Source organism: Lampetra planeri, chromosome 6, assembly GCF_965212315.1.
Source record: "Lampetra planeri chromosome 6, kcLamPlan1.2.h2, whole genome shotgun sequence".
Taxonomy (NCBI): Eukaryota; Metazoa; Chordata; class Hyperoartia; order Petromyzontiformes; family Petromyzontidae; genus Lampetra; species Lampetra planeri.
Window position 1 is genome coordinate 1623583 of NC_136112.1, and position 14632 is coordinate 1638214.

At 50.7% G+C, this 14632-nt stretch overlaps 1 protein-coding gene across 2 annotated transcripts; it reads left to right on the forward strand.

Annotated features, from left to right (window-relative positions):
* The first annotated feature begins 2929 nt into the window (after window positions 1-2929).
* On the forward strand, window positions 2930-14069 carry LOC144719350 (NADH dehydrogenase [ubiquinone] flavoprotein 1, mitochondrial-like). Of its 2 annotated transcripts, none has more exons than XM_078595210.1 (11): window positions 2930-3065; window positions 4706-4815; window positions 5367-5449; window positions 6327-6497; window positions 7085-7268; window positions 9263-9452; window positions 9962-10174; window positions 11464-11630; window positions 12149-12230; window positions 12666-12811; window positions 13048-14069. In XM_078595210.1, the coding sequence occupies exons 2-11, from the start codon at window positions 4711-4713 to the stop codon at window positions 13135-13137; spliced, it is 1431 nt and encodes a 476-aa protein (XP_078451336.1). In that variant the 5' UTR covers window positions 2930-3065; window positions 4706-4710; the 3' UTR covers window positions 13138-14069. The 2 variants fall into 2 exon arrangements, with proteins under 2 accessions (XP_078451336.1, XP_078451337.1); XM_078595211.1 differs by lacking the exon at window positions 2930-3065 and adding an exon at window positions 3109-3217.
* The last annotated feature ends 563 nt before the right edge of the window (window positions 14070-14632 follow it).

A 14632-nucleotide genomic window follows, 5' to 3' on the forward strand; every position in this document is an offset into this window, starting at 1 on the left:
AGAGGCCGATGGTCGAGCGACGGAGTGGTGGAACAAAGAGAGAGAGGCTGAGCGATGAGCCCCAAGTTCTCCAACTCCACGTGTCAAGCTCTATCTTCCTGTTCTTCATCCTTGTGTCACAGCAGTGATTATTCGGGCATTAATATATAGAGAGTCTCTTCGATAACGAGGAAGTTGCGTTCCTGAAGAACACCGCTTTATGGGAAAAATCGCGCTAACACATTCTTGCGGAGGGAGCTGGTAGGAACGTTGGGTTGCTCGGTCAATGGCCAGGGTCAACGGCGGCGTGGTGTATTCCGCAAATATGCCCGACTGTGAGGGCAGGCACAAACCGGCGTGAGTAGGTTAAACGTTGAGTTTATAAGGGCACCACCAAGGCAAACAAACGAGACGGAACAATACAAAGGAGACAGACAATACGAACAAGTTGGACAATACACACGAGGGATAACAATATAAACGAGGAAGAACAATACAAAGGAGACAGAACAATACAAATGAGACAGAACAATACAAATGAGACAGACACTGCAAATGAGGCGGAACAATACGAACAAGTTAGACAATACAGACGAGACAGAACAATATAAACGAGACAGAACAATACAAACGAGGCAGAACAATACGAACAAGTTAGACAATACAAACTATTCATTGAAAAATGTTGGACGGGTTAGATTGCCTAAATATAAATGTGTCGTGAACCCACCGCCACCCGTCACGTGAACTAAACGTGCCAATCAGCTATTACGTCAGCACCTCGGTGTGATGGCGATGGGAACGTGAGAGAGGTCATAATGGGCAGCTTCGCACGCACAAAAGCTGGAACTTGTCAACAAACTCTGATTCAAATCCGCCAACTTCCCTTTTGTGATTTCCACTCCGTGCCGCTCGGGAAACACAAGACTGTAGTTTCGCAATTAGTATCTTGAATGTGTTTTTTTGGGTGGGGGGGGGGCAGGGTGGATTTTGGTAAATAAATTACGCGGCTTTCAGAGCGATGCCAATTCCGCAACGAGTTGGAGATCCCGCGTTGGTGCACTGCGTGGAATGCTTAATAACAGTGGGAGAAGAAGAACATCTTCATATTATCATACACGGGCTCATAGTGATTCGTTTGTTATATCTCGGATCGCGTGAAGGCGTTTAGGTCATATCGAGATCTGCGGAGCCTCCACCGCCCGTGTTGGAGTGGGAATTGCCGATGGAATTATTTTTTTTCAGCAAAACCGGTTATATCGCGTTAACACGTCGTAGGCTTTCGCGACCAGTATCATCCGTAATACAGTTTTTTTTTGGGTTAGATCGCGTAAATATAAATGTGTTGTTAAACTCGCCACCACCCGACACAGCCAATAAGTAAGATTGCAAATGTTGTGGATTTGCGCTCCAACACGCCGGTGTGCTGCACTAGTAACGAATTGGCACGTTCTGTTTACGTGACAACCCTTACTCTGTCTTGGAAATACTATATCGCTAGTGGGTACACTATGAATGTTGGGTAACTTGTCATGATGTATGTATGTTGAACTTATTTAGCACCGTAGGATATTATGCATTATTCCATGGCTGTCGGGTACACTTATTTTTGAGCGGCCTGTGATGTTTTGGTACGCCCTATGCATCCAGGGTACCCTGCTTGTGAAACACCCTGTCTCCCGGGGTACGTTGTGATTTCTGGGTACCCTGTGTATCTAGCGAACTCTTGTTTATAAAATACGACGTGTTTTTAAATAACGATGGTTTTTTTTGTACACGATAGGTGTTTTGTGTACACTATGTTTTTTGGGTACATGGTGGTTTTTTGAATACACGATGGGGTTTTTAGGGTACACGATTGGATTTTTTTGGGTACACGATGGGTTTTTTGGGTACACGATGGGTTTTTTGGGGTACACGATTGGATTTTTTTGGGGTACACGATTGGATTTATTTGGGTACACGATGGGTTTTTTGGGTACACGATTGGATTTTTTTGGGGTACACGATGGATTTATTTGGGTACACGATGGGTTTTTTGGGGTACACGATTGGATTTTTTTGGGTACACGATGGGTTTTTTGGGGTACACGATTGGATTTTTTTGGGTACACGATGGGTTTTTTGGGGTACACGATGGATTTATTTGGGTACACGATGGGTTTTTTAGGGTACACGATTGGATTTTTTTGGGTACACGATGGGTTTTTTAGGGTACACGATGGATTTATTTGGGTACACGATGGGGTTTTTAGGGTACACGATTGGATTTTTTTGGGTACACGATGGGTTTTTTGGGGTACACGATGGATTTATTTGGGTACACGATGGGTTTTTTGGGGTACACGATTGGATTTTTTTGGGTACACGATGGGTTTTTTGGGGTACACGATTGGATTTTTTTGGGTACACGATGGGTTTTTTGGGGTACACGATGGATTTATTTGGGTACACGATGGGTTTTTTGGGGTACACGATTGGATTTTTTTGGGTACACGATGGGTTTTTTGGGGTACACGATGGATTTATTTGGGTACACGATGGGTTTTTTGGGGTACACGATTGGATTTTTTTGGGTACACGATGGGTTTTTTAGGGTACACGATTGTTTTTTTGGGGTACACGATGTGGTTTTTTAGGGTACACGATTGTTTTTTTGGGGTACACGATGTGGTTTTTTGGGGTACACGATTGTTTTTTGGGTACACGATGGGGTTTTTTGGGGTACACGACGGGTTTTTTTGGGGTACACGATGGTTTTTTTGGGGTACACGATGGGTTTTTTGGGGGGTACATGATTGTTTTTTTGGGGGTAAACGATAGTTTTTTTGGGTACACGATTGTTTTTTGGGGTAAACGTTGTTTTTTGGGGTACACGATGGGTTTTGTAGGGTAATGATGAGTTGTTTTTGGGGTACACGATGCCTCTCCCCGCGTTACCACTACGCCCCCGCGAGGTAGCCGCCTGCGTCGACTCGCCTCCTTGCCGCGCCTCCACGGGGGAGAGCTTCCCGGCACCCAGACCTCAACAATCCCCTTCTCCCTGCGCCGTCTTTGTCTCCCCTGCCTCCAGGGACACCGCAGAGGTGAGACCCTCCCCCTGCCGAGCCCCACAGACCCCGGTTGAACCCCTGAGCCGGGACCCCCGTGACGGTGACACCTTGAGAGGTCAAACGGAGGCCTGCGGCCTAGCTAGGCGGAGTCGTTGGCGCGCCTTTATAAGAGGCAATTTTCAACGGTACATTAATACACTTACCTACACCTGTAGTTATTGTTAACGACGTACGTGTTTTATATGTTTTAATCGTAGAATGGAGTTTATTTTTTAAACTAAAGTACGTTGAGGCGAATGTTCGGGCCTAGCTTTAAGGCTCGCTCTAGTGCCCTTTTAAACGCCGATATTAAACCACTGTTACGCCTGGTCACGTACGTCAAAGGGGGTTGTTTCGTGCCGGGAATGTTGTGCTTATCTATTGTGGGCGTTTATAAATGACCATCAAGTAGGAGTGTAAACATCAAGTGAGTACAGCTCTGAGGGGAATTCTCCCCCCTTATGTTGCGTTACACAACACGGGTTTTAAGCTTAATTAGACGCAACATCGTCTAAAAGGTCGTCGAATGTTCATGGCAGCGATTGGTTGTGGCGTTTTAAAATGCCAGTGAGCTTTTTAAAACGTGTAGATGTGCTTTATTGGCCTTTGCACCTGCTTCAACAATGAATTGCCTGTAAAAATGTTGACGTCTCGCGGGTTACATAAGGGATATAACTTAAATCACTTCCAGAGTGTAAAGGGTTCCTGAATCATAGTTATCTTCCATTCCCGAGGCACGTTTCAATCATCATTGTTAATTATATCTTGTTTGATGGGCAAGAGTTGTGGAGCCCAAACAGTGATTCTCTGGTAACCACTTAATGCATTTCCCGTCCATGAGCTGTTTTTTTTGCACAAACGTGTTATTGAAACAGCAGTCAAAGGTCGCTTTGCAATAAGATTTAGATTTTTAAAAGTCATTTTCCCATGTGTTAAACTTAAGGGAAACATTGGGTCATCAGCAGTGCTGACCATCAACATTGCAGATCATCAACATTGCAGCTTAGTGGTGATGATGTTAAGAACCTCCCATGCAAGTGTCTCTCTCCATCTTAAATGTTGTTTTTTAATACAACTGCTGTCTCCACAGATGAGAAGTTGGGAAAGAGACCCAGGTCCCTCTTGCAAATGAGACTCACCTGGTCTCTTGAGAGAGTGTGTGTGTGTGCAGACGTGTCCGCAAGTCAGGGGGGAGCGGTAGCATAAGGGTTAGCGCGAACCTGGCGACCCGAGTTCGATTCCCGCTCATGGCCAACACCAATGACGGATTATCTGAATCGGCCCTGGGCCTCCCCTGGGTCGGCTCAGCCTCAAGGGAGTACCTGCTGCGACGTGTAAACATCGCCACTAGGGAGACTAAGGCGGCCGTGCGTGGTGCTGGCAACCCACCCCCTCGTGTTCCGTGCCGGCCTTCATAGGTGCTACTCGCTAACAGCAACTTGCGCCCAACAATCTGTTATGGCTACACGGTCGGGGGAACTTCGTCTTTGTCCGCTAGTCAGCGTCCATTGGAAGGCTTGTTCATGTGCAGCACACCTCGTGCCGGTGGGGAGGGAGCCTTAATAGGTGCTCGCTAACAGTGTGTACGACCTACAGCGGGATGTTCATTATCTCGTCTTGTTTGCTTGCAACAGAAGCCATGTGGACACTCCGCCCAGTGCTGAACCTGGGCATCAGGTCGGGTCCCGCGAGCCTGAGTCCAGTGTGCGTCGCACGCCTCAGCGCTGCCGCAGCCCCTGAACAGGTGAGACCCCCCCCCCACGCACCCCCCCCCTCCACCTCTTGATTGTTGCTATTGGCACCTGTCGCCAAATTACCTGGAACCAGCCCCATCTCATTAGATCTCAGCAGCTAGGTTTGAGCCCGGACAGCGCTTGGAAGGGTCGACCGCCGTGCATAACAGGGTTGTTGCACGGTAGGCAAGAGCGGAGCAGTACGGTCAAAATCCATTCTTGTACTCTACTTATATGCTGCCGCATCTATGCTGCTGCACCACCACCCCACGTTCGCACCTCCGATTAGCACGCTTGACTACGCACGGTGCGAAAGAACTTCAACAAACATGTACGTCAGAGTTGAAGTGCGGTCAAATAACCCCCCACGGCCCGCGCTTCTTGATGAGGTCCTCATCCAGCGGTGGAGTAACAAAAGCGCTGTGCGATGTCAACAGTAACGGCGTGCGTGATGTAATGTACGCGATGTTATGTCCAATAACGGCGTGCGTGATGTAATGTATGCGATGTTGTGTCCTGCCCCGCTCACTAAATAAAAACCCTCTGTGTGTTTGTTCGATAGCAAAAGCCGAAGAAAACCAAGTTTGGCCCTCTGAAGGATGAAGACCGCATTTTTACGAACCTCTATGGCCGCCATGACTGGAGGTACTGTCACTGTGGCCTCGATGAAGCGCAGGATACAGCCTCAGCATCCACAACTCAACGCATCCGTCCAGAGCACGGTCTCAAAATAAAACACGATACAGTAAAAACCTTGGATTGCGAGTAACTTGGTCTGCGAGTGTTTTGCAAGACGAGCAAAAAATTTAAATAAATATTAATTTGATAAACGAGCGAGGTCTTGCAATACGTGTAGTACGTATATGCTTTGTCTGCCGAGCGTCACGTGATCACAACTGATATACGAGTGCTTTGGATTACAAACACGTTTCCGGAACGAATTATGCTCGCAATCCAAGGTTTTACTGTATAGCGCATGATTGGCTATGTGCTGTGAAGAAGGGTCATTCCTGGAAACGTCGCCTATTATATTTTGGTATCAAGTCACAGTGTTGTTGACATGTGTTGATTTATGTTTATTGTGCTCGTGCACCACCTGCCAACGCAGCAGAATCTCCAAATTGTTAGAATGCTCTATGCAGTGTGGCGTCTGTAACTGCAATAATAACTATACATAGTGAGCCATAGAATTCCCTCAGTTAATGCTGTGCAGAAACTTTTAAAAAGAATTTTGAAAAAATGTCCTTGAGCTTCGGCCGCTCCGAGTCCAAGTCCGGCAGGTGGCGCTAGAATGGCACGGACGGTGACCGGCAACCTACGACTCTTCAAGATCTGCTTCGTGACATTAATCATTAAGGACCATCGTCCTGTATTCACATGCATTGCGGCTCTCGATCAATTGAGTTGTTTACCGAATTCGAAAAAAATGGACGCTCTTGTTATTTTGGTTGCCGATCCCGTGAGAGCAAACGCGCGACCATGCTGTGATTTGTCTCGCGTGCGTGCGTGTGACTGCCGCCAGGCTGAAGGGCGCCATGGCACGGGGAGACTGGTACAAAACGAAGGAGATCCTGCTCAAGGGGCATGAGTGGATCCTCAACGAGGTGAAGGTGTCGGGGCTGCGAGGACGCGGCGGCGCCGGCTTCCCCACCGGCATGAAGTGGGGCTTCATGAACAAGCCCTCCGATGGACGGTAACCAGTGGCATATACGCACGAGACAAAGATGCTGCCCCCGTATCATCATCATCACGATAGCCCATAGATGTCCACTGCACATTTTGTCCTTTCTTTCCACTTTTCTCCGTCTTGTGCCAATATGCCCAGGTAGTGCACATCTTTCTGGTGCGATACACACCGCACCAGGTGATAATTTGAGGCTGAGTAGACCTAGAGGAGGCCCAGGACCAGTTCAGATAATCCGTCACTGGTGGTGGCCGTGAGCGGGAATTGAACTCGGGTCGCTGGGTTCGTAGCACAACGCGCTAACCGCTAGACTACCGCTCCCCATGGGATATACACACGAGCACACGTGCACGCGTGTGTCAGGCGGGCGCATCTGCATGCACCCAGACAGGCTAGCTCTCATTGTAAACGGAATCCTGGGTGAACATTAGTTTCCCACCCCTGAGAGGCCATCCTCTAGTAATAACCCTTCTGCTCGTTGTCATTGGTTACCCACCACGTGACTCGTGTGCTCGTGCATCGGGCCATCAACGTGCACGCGCGCACCTGCGACTGCGCATCTGGGTAAGAAAATAAAAATTCGTGCAACATTTCAGGCCCAAGTACCTGGTGGTGAACGCAGACGAGGGCGAGCCCGGCACATGCAAGGATCGAGAGATCATGCGTCACGACCCGCACAAGCTGATCGAGGGCTGCCTGGTGGCGGGACGCGCCATGGGGGCGCGCGCCGCCTATATTTACATCCGCGGCGAGTTCTACAACGAGGCGTCCAACTTACAGGTTTGTGCGTCCCAGCCAACGTATTTACGCCATGGCGGTGTGCGCCACAAACTCCTGCCGGATGGCGGTGGCGTACACCTGCACGCCTCAAATGAACCTCTAACTGTTGCAGGCTATGAACATAATTTTTCCGTATACTTTTTTTCGTGGTCGGTTCTTACTCTGAAATAACGATAGAATTGTTATCGTACTGTGAAGGTATTTAAGTTGTGCCGTGTTTCTTTAGGATTATCCTTTGCCACAGCTTCGTGCCACGGTCGTGTACCGCAATCGCGTGCTGCATCAAGCCTCTTAGCACAAAGCTATATTGTGGTCTCACTAGCAAGCACTGGCGGTTCCTGTGTATGTACAGTTTCCGAGTCTGTTCAATAATTCATTTATGTAAGCTCAATGCCAAATTTAAAATATAGTTTTTAAGACTCCTTAATTTTTTTGTAATGTTTAACAGATCAGAAACACAGACACTGATAAAGAACAAGAGACAGAGCGGTGCGTCGATGGATGATTTTGCAAATCGGTGAATGTTAAGCAAAGTGGGTTTTGGGCATGACACATCACTCGGTGAGATTACGGGTGATTGATGAGACCCGTGATGGTGTGGCAGCCGATGGAAAGGACACTCTTTCGAGGAGAACCCCACCACATGATGGAGCTACGAGATCAGTTGATGTGCAGAAGTGAGGACCGTGACAGATGACGATGTTGCTGGGTGCATTTTGGGGCTCCGCGGTGGGGAGATGTTATCTCCCTCGTCTGGTATGAAGGAGGTCGTGGGTTCGATCACGACCTTGACATCTGTATATTCAGAGTTTGCGTGTTCTCCCCGTGGTCGCGTGGATTTTTCTCCGGGTCATCCGGTTATTTTTCCTCCACATTTTAAATCAACTTAACACGTTTAGATGATTTGGCTGTTATACATTTCCACACGAAAACTCACTTCGTGGAACTATAGTTTGTGGCCAGGTCTCTTCTGAAAAAGTGGGCCTTACCTGGTAAAATAAAAATTGTTTAGTGTGTCATTTCCCTGGAATAAATTCCGATTTCAAATGTAACCAAAACTGAATGAAACATATAATTTATTCTCTTCACTGAAGTCTTAACATATCTCTTTTGCACAAGGGATAATCAAAGTTAGTGAAAGCTCACCTGCTTAAAACAGTGCTGCATTCATATTTTACTGGTGGTCATTTGTGTGGTAACACACACATAAGCCTGCGGGCATTGATAATGCGAACACGTGTTTTGAGTGCACACAATGCGCGTGGGTGATTGCGTGTTCACACACGGGCAAAACTAATCTCGGTTTTAATTCCCCGCTATGGGGAATCAAACCTAGATTACCAGCGGCAGGTAGAATCTGAACCTCCTCTGGGCCTTTCCTAGGTTGCACACCTTAAATCAGTACTTGGTGTGTGTGTGTAAACATGAGCATAGGGGAGTCAAATGCGGTCTGGTATTGTTATGTCCACACCACCCCTTCGTGCACCATGCCAGCCTCAGTAGTCGCTCGCCAAAAGCGGCTGCCCCCGACAGTCTAAATTGGCATATTATTTTTCCCAGTCATGCTATCAGTGTCATGAGACACACATCTATTATTCGGATCTCTCACAGAGCAGTGCTCCCCTGTGTTTGTTAGAGAACATCCCCCTGAAGCGGATCTCGCTGAGCTGCCTCTGAGGTCCTTTTGAAGTGAACTCTGGTCCACACCAGGATGGGGCAGCGCTTTCTCACCCGCCCTGACACAGTGTAATGTTCTTCGCATGACACGCAAAGTGATAGTTTTAAGTCTTGGAGCTGGGAGTTTATCCAAATTAAGTGCAGTAATTAAGTGTGATGGTGACGGCGGGGGGTGGGTGGGTTTTGTGTAGTCATCATAAACCCGCTACCCTAAAGAACCCCTGTCTAATTAAAGAATCGCAGCAGTGCCAGCAGTTGAGTGATCTGACCTCGACGCATTTCCGTGTGTACCCCCGTCTCGCCGCGTACGCGTGCAGCTCGCGATCAAGGAAGCGTACGAGAAGGGGCTGTTGGGGCACAACGCGTGCGGCTCGGGCTTCGACTTCGACGTGTTCGTGCATCGCGGGGCCGGCGCGTACATTTGCGGCGAGGAGACGGCACTGATCGAGAGCCTGGAGGGCAAGCAGGGCAAGCCGCGTCTCAAGCCTCCCTTCCCCGCCGACGTCGGTGAGCGTTTTAGAGAGTTTATTTGGCCGCTGCTATATAATTGTCCACGTGGTGATAAGCCACTTTGTTGAGCTGCTATTATTTGTACGCCAGGTGGCTTCTGAAAAGTGGGCTTAATCTGGGAAGAGAAAAAATTGTTTAGTTTATTTGTGTTATTTTTAAGTGATTTGTTTACCTTTCCTCTACCTTGCACTTCTATCGTGGTTTTTGTGTTGTTGTTGTAACGTTCTGACCCCGTGCCCCTACGGGACGTCTGTGAAAATGAGCTTTATAGCTCATTGGATTCCTCCACTATAAATAAGTATTCTGATTATGATTGAGCTCCCGTCAAGCCCATGTGCGAGCCCCTGGCTGGGCCGTGCAGGAGAGCGGGAGGCGTGGGCGACGCTGCGCGACGTTCAGCGTGGATTTATGTAACGCCCCACCACAGCCGCATCTTGAGACGGACGCTGCGCGGAAAAAGCTGTTTGACACGTGCACCGGCACGCGGCTGCGGTTCTGCCCGTCAGGCGTGTTCGGCTGTCCCACGACGGTCGCTAACGTGGAGACGGTCGCCGTGGCGCCCACCATCTGCCGTCGCGGCGGGGAGTGGTTCGCCGGGTTCGGCCGCGAGCGAAACTCCGGGACGAAGCTGTTCAACATCTCGGGCCACGTCAACCACCCGTGCACCGTGGAGGAGGAGATGTCCATCCCGCTGAAGGAGCTCGTCGAGAGACATGCCGGTGCGTCTGCGTGTGTGGATGTGTGGGATGAGCAGGGAGTGGTGGTTGCAGTGGTTAGCGCCACTGCGCTACGAATCTAGCGACCTGAGTCCGATTCCCACTCGCGGCCAACACCGGTGACGATTATCTGAACTGGTCCTGGTGGGTCTCCCCTAAGTCGACTCTGCCTTAAAATGATTACCTAGTGCGGTGTGAAAACATTGCTACTCGAGAAACAAAGGCGGCCAGGCGTGGTGCTGTCCACCCACCCCCTCATGTGCTGTGGTGGCCTTTGTAGATGCTCGCTAACAGCACTTGCCACAAAAATATGTAAAGACTATACAGGGGATCTTTGTCTTTTTTTGGTGAGCTGTAGTGTATTGGTTAACGTACTACATTACAAATCTAAATTCTATCTCTGTTTACGGTCAACGTCTTGGGCTTACCCAACGTAGACTCAGCCTTAATTGAGTACCTGGTACGGTGTGTAAACATCTGCCCTGGGGGAGAAAATAAACATGGCCACATCGCCCAGCTGTGTGTGCCGTGTTGGGTTCTAATAGGCACCCGCTAACAACAACTGCCCCAGCGGGGTCTGTCTGTAAGCCTGGCCTTGACACTGGACTCAACTTACGGCTGGGGGGGCGGGGGGTGGGCCCCAATGCTGGCCCTCGTTGGTTCTGGCCTTGAATCTAAGACTGCCCTGAATCAGGAAAATTTATGGGACTAGTGAGGGCGGAGAATCATTACACGCTCACAAAGCTACTCCCCCGCTCCATGCCTCCACAATGTAAAACACGGAATAGATTTCTAGATCAAATTGTGACCTTGAATCTTGGAAATTAATCAAATCATGTGGGGATTGGGCAGGGATGATGGGGAGATGGGGGGCTGTGGAATGTTTATTCCGCGGGGCACCGCGGTGACGAGACGTTAACTCCCTCGTCTGGTACGGAGAAGTCCATGGGTTCGATCCTGACCCTTAACGCGTGCTGTATATTTGGAACTTGAATGTTTTCTCCCTGCGGTCGCGTGGATCGGCATCACACGTTTAGATTATTTGGCTGCTATAAATTACCACACGATAAGCCACTTCGTGGAGATATCATTTGTGATAGCCAGATTGCTTCTGAAAAATATCTAAATATCTCAGTGAGCCTTATCTGGTAATTAAAAAAAAAGTTGTTTCGTTTTTGCTACTGGCTCAGGGCGAACAATGGATATGAGCAACCTCTACCCATGAATCGTTACACAACTGACAGCCCTCCCCGTTGCCCCCCCCCCCCACTATCCTGTCTCTGTGGTGGTAGGCGGAGTGCGTGGCGGCTGGGACAACCTGTTGTGCATCATCCCGGGGGGCTCGTCCACGCCGCTCATCCCTCGTGCCGTGTGCGACGAGGTCCTCATGGACTTCGATGCTCTCGTCGCAGCGCAGACCGGCCTCGGCACGGCCGCTCTCATCGTCATGGACAAGTCGGTACGTCTGTGGTGGTGACGGTGGTGGTGGTGATGACGATGATGGTATTGATGGTGCTCGTGATGATTGTAATGACGGCAATGATGATGATGACAGTGATGATGAAATTGCTTGTTTACTGTGGGGTCTTCACCCACGATACATTGACCACTTCTGCATTTAATTTGGCTTAATTCCACCTTCAGAGAAGCAAAGCTGTCGAGGTTTGTGTGTCATCCGATGACTATTTCTGTCCTGTGGCAGGGTGGTTAGAGAGCACTTGCCCCCCTACTGTGCGGACCAGAAGTTAGTTGAAGGGATCTCGGGAGGGTGCTCTATGATACCCTCTTCCGTTCGCTAATCTCAAGAAAGGTTTCCTCGGTTCGGCTCGGCGAGCGATGCAAATTTATTTTTCTCGTCTCTCGACGCGAAGCCGTTGGCACAGTCCTCGGGACACGGCTGGGGTGGGTGTGGGGGGAAGGCGACGGAGCGCGAAGTTCTGTGGCTCAGGTGGTTGCGCGTTGTTGCTGGGTTCACAGACGGACGTCGTCAAGGCTATCGCTCGCCTCATGGAGTTCTACAAACACGAGAGCTGTGGGCAGTGCACACCTTGCCGGGAAGGCAAGTGCACGCGCGCCCGCACACACACGTGCCTGCCCAACAACCACCATTCGCCACTAAGTGCCGGTGATGTTGCCACGGCGCTTGTGCCAGGCTCTGTGCACTTTAAGGCCACATGAAGTGTCGAATGCCCGCTGGCAGGAGGTCACGGCACAGACCCAGGTGCCATGGGTCGACTGACTGAGATGACTGGTTGATGCGCCACCTGTGTCCCCTATTGTGCGAACTTGCTGTATTTTAGCCGCCCAACCGCATGCACGTTGCGCACACCCACATGGGCACACACGCAGAGGTACACTCGTACGCCAGAGCATGCACAACTTGGTCCGATTCTTAAGCCTGCTGGTGGGTACGATGAAGACCGTGGAATTGTTGAGGACGTTTACAGGAATGATGATGACGATGACGATGATGGTGGTGGTGGGCACCACACAGGCACGGGCTGGATGAACACGATGATGTGGCGCCTGGTGGATGGCAATGCGCGGGCCGAGGAGATTGACATGCTGTGGGAGATCAGCAAGCAGATCGAGGGACACACCATCTGCGCGCTGGGCGATGGAGCAGCCTGGCCTGTTCAGGTGATCTCTCGCTCCTTCGTTACATGCCTTTTTTAATCTTATTTCTCCCCACTACTTTTCATATTCCAAATGTGCTGTTTGCCTGCTCGGTGTTTCTGTCACTAAATGAGTGACCACCTCCTCACACTCCCCCCCGCCCCCCCTACCGGCTGGCGTTGATTATGAGGTTCTGTCCGCAGCTGGCGCGTGACTCGTTCGCCTCTCCCCCTCTTCCCTCCCACGCCGCTCTTCCTCAGGGCCTCATCCGTCACTTCCGCCCGGTGCTTGAAACGCGCATCCAGCGCTACCAGGAGGCCGCCGTGCGGAAGGCAGCGTCATCGTCATAACCTCGTCACTGCCACCGCCCCGTTCCCCCTGCACCCCCCTTCTCCCCCCCCACCTGGCATGGCCGTCCATCAGCCAGCGGTGGGAGGGGAGGGAGTGGAGAGTTGGGGAGAGGGAGGGAGGGTGGTGGCACCCGCTTCCAAATTACGGAAGAAAAGCAGAACACCACGCACGCACGAACGCACACACGCATGCACACGTACGTTGACCCAAATATGCACGATTTCAGGCCCTGGTGGAGAACGTGACCGTCGTGTACAGTGGGAAGAGAGAGAGTGACGCCAACGCTTTAGGTTTGCTTTCGCGGATTCTCTCCCGTGCGTGTTTATCCTCTGCTCGTCGACAGTTGCCCCCGCGGTGTGTGTGCGTGTTGGCGAGATGTGTCGCGTAAGTAGAGCCGCTAGGGGCACCCTTAATTTCGTGTTCTTTTGGTTTGGGTTTGTTATTGCGGAACGCGCGCCCGGCACAGCTCGGCATGCACGTGCTCCCTGGACGGTAGCGATCGTCCGATTCCATCGGAGTGCCAAGCCGCGACGTAACCCCAACCCGGGTCCAGTCTGCGGTGCCGGGGGCGGTGTCAGCCCCAGGCTACTTTAACTCAGCTCCCTCCACTGCAGCCACTTCACGCCCTGCGGTCGTGTCTGATAAAGAAGTCGACAACCCAAAAAAACAAATGGTTTTTATCTTGTGGACAAAGAGGCCTTTCAGCTGTTGGCAAGCCGTCCGACACCCGAGTTTGAAAGGGGGGGGTTGTTTGGGGTGATTTGTGCCCCCCCAAATAGGGGGCCCTGTTCATCCCCTGAGTGATCGTGCAACCTGCTCCTCGGTGACGTGGGGGGGGGGGTGCTTTGGCCGCACGTGGTGATGTTCATCCTTTGGTTATTGACAGCTCTGGACCCTGAGTGCAATAATAAAACGGCGCTTACACACCGGCCCCCTACGCGCGCTGCTCATCCTCTTGGTTTTAGGAAGTTGGTGACCTCGCTCGAAAAAAGAAGTCGTTTGTTCCTCGGCAACTTTCCGCTGTTTTGCTCGGAGCAGCTGATGTGTGATCCAGATGTGGGGGAGCGCTTGTCGTTTCAACCGGCGATTCGTCGAATCCTGCGAGTTATTTTTACCTTCTGAAATTGACGATCGGGCAGGTGGTAAGAGGGCTGCCCCACGCGGTTGCCTCGCTCTGCAAGGGATCCAAAGGGTTTTTCTTTTTTATCTCCTGGTGTGGCGCCAACGGCATCATCGGCATAACTTTCTGCTGTGACCAGCCATACGCCCGTTTGTCTCGTGCCGAAATCCAATGGAATCGTAGTTTACCCGCCTGCCGAATAGAGCGAACGGCAGGTCTTTAAAAACAATCACCTAAATTAGACTTCCCTGCAGTACTGTACGTCCAGTGTTTACGGCTGGGTGTCTGCTGTGGATCTGGCCGCTCGGAGCGCCCCCGACCATCGGGACTGCAGAACCTGAAATCGAGCACAGGTGGTCAAGTTCTTGGGTACT

Bases quoted from the DNA above. Each gene is read 5' to 3' on its own strand.
- LOC144719350 (XM_078595210.1), top strand. From the start codon at position 4,711: ATGTGGACACTCCGCCCAGTGCTGAACCTGGGCATCAGGTCGGGTCCC. The intron at 4,816-5,366 runs GTGAGACCCCCC...TTTGTTCGATAG, and splicing joins CTGCCGCAGCCCCTGAACAG to CAAAAGCCGAAGAAAACCAA. The intron at 9,453-9,961 runs GTGAGCGTTTTA...TCTGCCCGTCAG, and splicing joins TCCCTTCCCCGCCGACGTCG to GCGTGTTCGGCTGTCCCACG.